The sequence below is a fragment of the Trachurus japonicus genome, chromosome 6 (genome assembly GCF_045865225.1).
Source record: "Trachurus japonicus isolate A0001 chromosome 6, Traja_1.0".
NCBI lineage: Eukaryota > Metazoa > Chordata > Actinopteri > Carangiformes > Carangidae > Trachurus > Trachurus japonicus.
In genome coordinates, this window is record NC_140912.1 from 34,490,868 (window position 1) to 34,499,551 (window position 8,684).

Consider the following 8,684-nt stretch of genomic DNA (forward strand, 5'->3'; position numbering starts at 1 on the left):
ATGAGCAATAGACAGAGGAAGGACGCTGGAGGACACGGTCAGTTTTAGCTCCAGCGTCCTTCCTCTGCCAGAAAATATATATACTATAACGGCAGTTGAACTCGTAACTTCCAACTTGTGAACTCGTACCAGCTCGAGCTGGTACGAGTTCACAGGTCGGAAAAACACGAGTTATGGGTCACCTGGAACGCACCATAAATCAACCTCCTGTAGAGTTCCTGTCAGCTGACAAACTAAAATTTTAGAACAATAAAAATAAATAAATAAACATGTTTTAGTTAACATGCTGTAAGCTGTCCCGTTTTAGCCGAGAGGGTACAAAGTCAGAGAGACACTAGTTGTGACTAGGGGTTGCACAGACTAGTCAACTAATCAACTAGTCGACTTTACTGCTCCACAATGACGTTTTGAGCATGACGTCGACTAGTCGCTGATCATGTAACAGTAGGCTACAAGAGGAGCGGCTTGAAACAACAGGTGAGTGCGCTAAATGAAAAAAATACGAGCGCCGTCAAGCTGGATAGAACGAGATCGTACCAGACAGGAAGTCGGGCACAGAAAAGGCGAGAGAATCCGGTCAATTTTCAAAATAAAATAAACGATGATTAAGTTTGCTTGTCCGTCTATAAATATTTGTCAGTTGCGTCTGCACACAAGACACACATCCATACAGCGCTAGAGACAGACCTGTGTGTGTGGAAAACCGAGCAGATACAGACGGGTTGATGTTTGACCGGCGCGGAGAGAGAGAGAGCAAGAGAAGCTGCTGCCTGTGAGGCGCTGCGCTTCCGCGGGCAGTGTGTCCGGCTGCCGGCAATTAAAAAAAAAAAAAAACTCCGCTCATATCGACAGCTTTACGTCGCACACAACAACAACAGCAACAACCAACCAGAAAAAAAATGTGAGTGACACTGTGAGTGAGCAGGACTGTGATGGTGACGAGGCTTGTGTGTCGTTTTCCTCCCTAATTGTTTAACGGACAGGAGCTACAGTATTATCTTTTGCACTTGTATAGGAGTGCATGTTACAGAAAAACAAACTGATTTACAGCTTGTTGTTTATAAAGCTGCTGTTCTGTGGACTCATTTCTGTGCATGCGCGTCTGTCAGTGAATACAGATTGTTGCAAAGCATTTCCCTCCTCCTGTGATTTATGATGGGAAAAATATGAATGACGTCATCAGCGACTAGTCAACGTCGACTCGACTTTCATAACATTAGAGTCGACTTTAAAAAATCTGAAGTCATGCAACCCCTAGTTGTGACCGCGGTGAAAATGTGAATATTATAGCCTGGAGCTGAATATTTCGTTGGATAAAACGGAAGATATTACCTTTATGTTTTTCTGTCTCTCTTTTTTTGCGAGATTGGGTTTTTGAATAATCTAAAGTAATCTAAATGTTTGACTTTCCCCATCAGCTGTGCCGGCGACGCGGTATTAATTTATTTGGGGAAAGTCAGAGACCACGATAAAACATTAACATCATCTTAGAGGTCATTCATCTTGGACGAGAAAATCTTTTCTGTTGCTGGGTCGTTACTAAGGGATGGATTATTTGCTGTAGAGTTCAACTAGGTTCTATTACAAATAGGAGTCTACTGACGTGATTGATTGTGTTTCAGATATTAGTCGGACCCCATGTATTTCCATGGAGACGGGACGCACCCTCGCAAAAACGTCTCAAACTTAAGAGCAAATTGTCCATCAACATGAATATATTTACTTAAACAAAACTGTTGAACTTTAACAGGTTCTGCTCTTCTGTTGTGGGATCAATAAACATATCAATACCAATAAAGAAGAAACACAGTTTTTTATTACTGAGATGTATTACTATTACTGATCAGTGATTATATTGATCATGTCTGGACTCACCGAGCTTTCCTGCAGTTCCTCACAGCTGGGATCAGTCTCAGTCGTCCCTGAGTTGATGTGTTGTACTTGTTCAGGTCGAACTCGTCCAGAACCTGCTCTGACATCTGCAGCATGTAGGCCAGAGCTGAACACTGGATCTCAGAGAGTTCCTCTGATCTGTTCTCTGACTTGAGGAACTGTTGGATCTCCTGATGAACTGACTGGTCCTTCATCTCTGTCAGACAGTGGAAGATGTTGATGCTTCTGTCAGGAGAGATTTCATCAGTCTTCATCCACTTCAGGTTGTTGATGGTTCTCTGGATGGTTTCTGGACTGTTGTCTGTCAGACCCAGCAGACCTCCTAACAGCCTCTGGTTGGACTCCAGAGAGAGGCCATGAAGGAAGCGAACAAACAGGTCCAGGTGACCACTTCTACTGCTGAGGGATATATGCATGGCTCTCCTCAGGAAGTTAAACAGGGTTAAACCATCCTGTTGGTTTCCCAGGAAGTTCTCCAGGACCTGTGTGTTCCTGTTGGTGAAACAGTGGAACATGTAGACTGCAGCCAGAAACTCCTGAACACTCAGATGAACAAAGCAGTAGACTGTTTTCTGGAAGATCACACTCTCTCTTTTGAAGATCTCAGTACAGAGTCCTGAGTTCACCAAGGCCTCTGTGACATCCAGACCACACTGCTCCAGGTCTTCTTGGTAGAACATGATGTTTCCTTTCTCCAGCTGTTCAAATGCCAGCCTCCCCAGCTTCAGAAGAACTTCCCTGTCGGCCTCCGTCAGCTCCTGTGGACTCGTCTCATGTCCTTCACCGTACTTGTTCTTCTTCCTCTTTGTCTGGACCAGCAGGAAGTGTGAGAACAGGTCAGTTGTGGTCTTGGGCAGCTCTCCTCTCTGGTCTGTGGTCAACATGTGCTCCAGAACTGTAGCACTGATCCAGCAGAAGACTGGGACTTGACACATGATGTGGAGGGTCCTGGACGTCTGGATGTGTGAGATGATTCTTCTGGACAGATCTTCGTCACTGGACCTCCTCCTGAAGTACTCCTCTATCTGGGCGTCAGTGAAGCCTCGGACCTCTGTTACCCTGTCAACACATGTAGGAGGGATCTGATTGGCTGCTGCAGGTCTGGAGGTGATCCAGACCAGAGCCGAGGGAAGCAGATTCCCCTGGATGAGGTTTGTCAGCAGCACGTTGACTGATGACGTCTGTGTGACGTCAGACACAACCTTCTTCTTCTTAAAGTCCAGTGACAGTCGGCTTTCATCCAGGCCGTCAAAGATGAAGAGAAGTTTACAGACAGCCAGCTGCTCAGCTGTCACCTTCTGTAATGTTGGATGGAAAACATGGAGCAGCCTGAGAAGACTCAACCGCTGATCTCTGATCAGGTTCAGCTCCCTGAACGAAAGCAGAACCAGCAGACTGACATCTTGGTTCTCCAAGCCCTCGGCCCAGTCCAGAGTGAACTTCTGCACCGAGAAGGTTTTTCCAACGCCAGCGACGCCGTTGGTCAGAACCACTCTGATGGGTCTCTGTTGGACAGGTGAGACTGTAAAGACGTCCTCTCTCTGTTGGACAGGTGAGACCGTAGAGACGTCCTCTCTCTGTTGGACAGGTGAGACCGTAGAGACGTCCTCTCTCTGTTGGACAGGTGAGACCGTAGAGACGTCCTCTCTCTGTTGGACAGGTGAGACTGTAGAGACGTCCTCTCTCTGTTGGACAGGTAAGTCTTTAAAGATGTCGTTGCACTTGATTGGAGTGTCATGGAGGGTCTTCTTCTTGGACGTTGTCTCCAGCTGTCTCACCTCATGTTGGGTATTAACCTCTTCACTCTGTCCCTCTGTGATGTAGAGCTCAGTGTAGATCCTGTTGAGGAGGGTTCCACTTCCTGTTCCACTTCCTGTTGCCTCAGTTCCTTCAGTCACTCGTTCACATCTGCTCCTCAGACTGATCTTATGTTGATCTAAAACCTCCTGCAGACCACGATCTGCTGAGAGAGAAGAGACAGAGTCAGACTGAAGACAGAGAGTCTGACAATCTGATCAGATTATTTTCATCAGCTACAGAAAAACTACAGACAACAAAGAGAAGGTTTGAATCATCATCTTAAATGTCAGTGCTGTGTGATGGAACAATGACTCTGGAGAAAACAACAGGTCCTGGTTTCACAAATGACCACATCAGCAGACAGATGTTCAGTCTCACTTTGTCCACAGCTTCTCTGATTGGCTGTCTGCAGCTCACCTCTGGTTCTGGGTCTTTGTCCACACTGGGGACAGGAGGGGGGTCCTGAAGAACCAGACTGGTCCCAGTCTGAGGTGAAGCACTGTCTGCAGAACCAGTGTCCACAGCTGGTGGAGACTGGATCCTTCAGGACGTCCTGACAGAGACCACAGCAGGACAGCTGCTGGTCCACAGAGACACCACTCCTCTTCCTCCTGTCAAGACATTTCTGGATCAACAACATGTCACAGCTCCACACCTGAGCTCTGATTGGTTAACCTCCTCAAGGGGGCGGGGCTTCAGTAAGCAGAGGAGCAGAGAGAGAGAAAGTAGAGGAAGACGAGTGTAGAGAGACGAGCTGAATGAAGACCTGGTCCTGAACTGGTCTGGTTTATGTCTCTGTTTATCTGTTCACTGCAAAAACTCAAAAACTTTCCAAGAATATTTGTCTTCTTTCTTTTCAAAATGTCTCATTTCTAGTCTAAACTAATCTCATTCAACTTAGAATAAGACTCATCACCTAAAAATTAACTCGTTTTTAGATCATTTTTACTTGTTTCAAACTAATTTTCACGTGAAATAAGTAGAACAATCTGCCAGTGAAAGCAGGTTTTTAGTGTAATAAGAAAGAAAAACTTGCTCCACTATCAGATTTTTCTACTTAACAGTATTTCAATTGAAAATATGCTTGAAAAAAGTAAAAAGTGTCTTAAAAACAAACTACTTTTTCATGTTTAATGAGTCTTATTTTAAGTATAATTTGATTTGTTTTGACTAGAAATTACATTTTGACGAGAAATAAGACAAATGTTCTTGGTAATATTTTGAGTTTTTGCAGTGTTGACCTTAAATCTAGACTCTAAAACAAACTCCTTGTTAGTTTGAGTCTCTTCAGTTCTGCGTCGTCTTGTCTGGTTTTTACTCCAAATGTGTGAAATGATTGAGAAGCTGTTGGTGGTGTTTTCCTCTTTCAGACACTGATCATGTGTTTGATGTTGGTTCTGGACTGAGTCCTATCAGCTCTTTAACTAATGAGCTCCTCATCCAGACGCTGCTGTGTGGCTCTAATCAACCTGTGTTGGAGCTCTGATCCAGTGTGAGGAGACTGAAGCTGACAACAGAAGCTTCAGCAGCTCCACCTGAGCTTCACTACATGTTGTGGAGAAGCTCAGACAGTCACAGACAGGAAACAGGAAACACTGATCACTCCTGTCTGGTTCCTGACTTTTCAAAATAAAAGTCTGTGTGTATCAGCTGCTTTAATCTCTACTGTGACTTCAGTTTAAAGGCTCAGACGTGTGGATCATTAAAGTGTTGGTGCAGCAACGTTCACACTGACTGAGGCTGATGACACAGGAACATGAGGACGCTGTGCTTCATCAGTCTGATGGACAGAGTGTGTGTGCATGTTTCTGTCTCTGAGGTTTGTTGTGAACCTTCAGAGTCTAATGGATCTGGTTCCTGGTTTCTCTCTGTTTCCTTCACATGAGTCTAATGACTGAATCATCTTCAGCTCAGTTTACAGTAGAAACCGTCTCTTACTCTGAAGGTCCAGGTCCAGGTCCAGGTCCAAGACTGAATAGTGGAGGATTCCAGTCTTTGGACCAGTCACTCCTCATGGACAGACAGATGGATCCTGGAGACTCTGCTCTCAGTCTGTGGTTCTGACCTCTGGAAACACAAACATGTTTTTATTCACATCACATTGATCACTGATCAGTTCTCTGATCACACATGCATTGTGGGAAGTCTCCAGTGACGTCAGCGTCCAGCACCACACACTGTAGTGAAGGATGGAAGCAACACAGCAGCATCATAGACAACAGTGTAGAGTCAGTCAGTCAGTAACTGTGTCCAGTGTCCAGCTGCTGAACATCTGTCTCACATCAGCTCTACACTGGATCTCACACACACACACACACACACACACACACACACACACACAGGCAGGCTTGGGGAGTAATGGATTACATGTAATGTAAGATTGCTGGTATATTTGATAAAATGTGGATTACATCTTGTCAGGATTACATTTTTAAAATCAAACACATATTTATGGGATACTCAGTGTTTTTGACTTTGAGTAATCTAATCGATGAGGACTGATGCATGCTGGCTGCTTGATATTCTTAATTTGCATGTTTGGTATTGAAGTAATCCAAAAATAATTAGTTAAGTTTAGTTTAATAAGTTTATTTGTATCAGGGGCAATGTACAAGATAACATTAGTCTCGAAATGAGAAGAGATGCCTTGTAGCGGATTTAGCCTACTAGCTACTTTCCATCCGTTGTCCCTGGGCAGGTGAATAAGTAACAATACAAAGGTAAGAATGATCAATTTACATAGCGTTCTAAACATCCATACACATGTGCATAATACACCCTCTCACACATCACAAACACTCAAGACATATTTCATATCAGAAAGAAACATACAGTTATTAAAATACTAAATATCTAAAAAATAATCCAGTACATTACTTTGATTAGAGTAAGTCACCGATTACATTATTTTAACATGTAATTTGAAATTGTACTGGATTACATTCTTAAAGTAACTCTCCCAACCCTGCACACAGGTCTGTATCTGGTTTCTTACCGTGACTGTGAAGGTCCAGGTCCAGGACTGAAGACTGGAGGTTTTCCTTTGGACCGGTCATTCTTCAGAGACTTTGATCTGTCCACCTGTTTCGCCACATTACCACTCATCTTCAGGACTTCAGTCAGTCTGAGAGGGAAACCAGTAACACACACACACACACACACACACACACACACACACACAGACACACACACACACACACACACACAGAATCAACCCAAATCCACCGAGGACAAACTATAATCACTTCCTTGTCTGATCCAGTTGTTGACCTCCACCACTCATCGTACTTTGACATTAAATCCATGTTCATCCAGTCACCGTGACCTTTGACCTTTGATGTTTGTTCTGAGTTTGAAGAAGTTGTGTGGAGGTGAATCTGAGACAATGTGCTGACGTAGGTACGGACTACGTCTGACTCTTCTTCCCTCCACAGTCCACACAGACAAACTGACTCTCACACTCTGACACAACAACAACAACAACAACAATAATAATAATAATAATAATAATAATAATAATAATAATGTTGTGTTGACACTCACTCGTCTCAGACTTCAGTTTCTCTCCTTCTGCTCCGTTCACTCTAACATGGCGTCTGAACACCTTTACCTTTTATCTCCTCCCTCTGCTCTGTGTTTACAGGAAATCACACAAGTTCATGGCGACAGAGGGGAAGTCTCTTTCTACAGTAGAGTGGCGCCACCTGCTGGGTAACTCCTGGTATTACACCTGTATGGACAGGTGAACTCTGACACCATGAATAAACAGTGAGCTGAGATCCAGCTGTGGTAGAAGAGCTGCTGAGAGATTTAAAGACACTCCACTACAAGTTACAGCTCAGTCTGTTCTCTGTCTTATTCATCACACATGTTGTCATCAACTAATTTGTGTCTCAGTGTTGTAACTTAACTCGCCCCGGTCTGGCAACACGACCATATATGGAAAACACAACCACAACTAAATGTAAGTCCACACAGAAACCAGGAGGATACAAGGAGAATCATGATGAACTCCTTATAGAAATGCACTCATTGACATAATGTGTTCCCTAGCCCCTTACCCTAACCTTAACCATTACTCTGAACCTAATTTAAACCTAATTATAACCTAAAGTCTTAACCCTCAAACAGCCCTTGGAAAAAGTGAGGACCGGCCAAAATGTCCTCACTTCCCCTAAATGTCCTCACTCTGTTGGTTAAAAACTCACGACGGTCCTCACAACGTAGTAAATACAAGAACACACACACACACACACACACACACACACACGCACGCACGCACGCACGCACACACACACACACACACACACACATCTTACAGGTGTTTTTCTGTGGGAACAGAAGCTGATTGTGCTGAGTTCATCTCTGACTCTGGGATTAGAAAGAATAAATTATCATGTGTAACAAGTGGGCGTGTCACTGGTGGCCAATCACATTATCAGCATTATTTTCATCTCTCTCTCTGATTGGTTCAGGACGGCTACTTGCTACAGTGGACCTGATGTGTTCAGAGGAGGAGGAGGAGGAGGAGGAGGAGGAGGAGGAGAAGAAGGAGGAGGAGGAGGAGGAGGAGGAGGAGAAGGATGCAGTCTCTGAAACACTGAATGTTTGTTCATGTTGCTGCTGTTGATCTGTATGTGGCTGATTTGATGCTTCTGCTTTTATGGAGGTGAAGTATTTGATGAATTAAAGGGAAAGTTAAAGGTCAAAGGTCTCTCTTCTCTCCTCCCCCTCTCGCTTCCTCCCTCCCCCCTTCTCTCTCTCTCTCTCTTTCCCCTTCCCTCCTCCCGTCTCTCTCCTTTCTCTTTCTCTTCCTCCCTCCCTCTAAGTCGCTCCCTGTCTCCCCCTCTCTCTACGCTCTCTTTCTCCCCCTTCTCTCTCTCTCTTCTCCCCCACTTCCTCTATCCTCTCCCTCTTTCTCTCTGCCCCCTCCCCCTAAGTCTCTCCCCTCCCTCCCTCTTCTCTCCCTCTTTCTCTCTGTCCCCTCCCTC

General features: G+C 44.6%; 2 protein-coding genes across 2 annotated transcripts in view; both read right to left on the reverse strand.

Annotated features, from left to right (window-relative positions):
• The window catches only part of LOC146986534 (uncharacterized), a 1,046,957-nt gene that overhangs the window by 626,388 nt on the left and 411,885 nt on the right, over nt 1-8,684 (reverse strand). The gene's annotated exons all lie outside the window — the stretch shown is intronic.
• LOC146986550 (protein NLRC3-like) lies at nt 1,872-5,469 on the reverse strand. The gene is made up of 2 exons (XM_085780391.1): nt 5,425-5,469; nt 1,872-3,839 (listed from the first exon to the last, which is right to left on the reverse strand). Exons 1-2 carry the CDS (start codon nt 5,467-5,469, stop codon nt 1,872-1,874), a joined length of 2,013 nt encoding a protein of 670 aa, XP_085636517.1.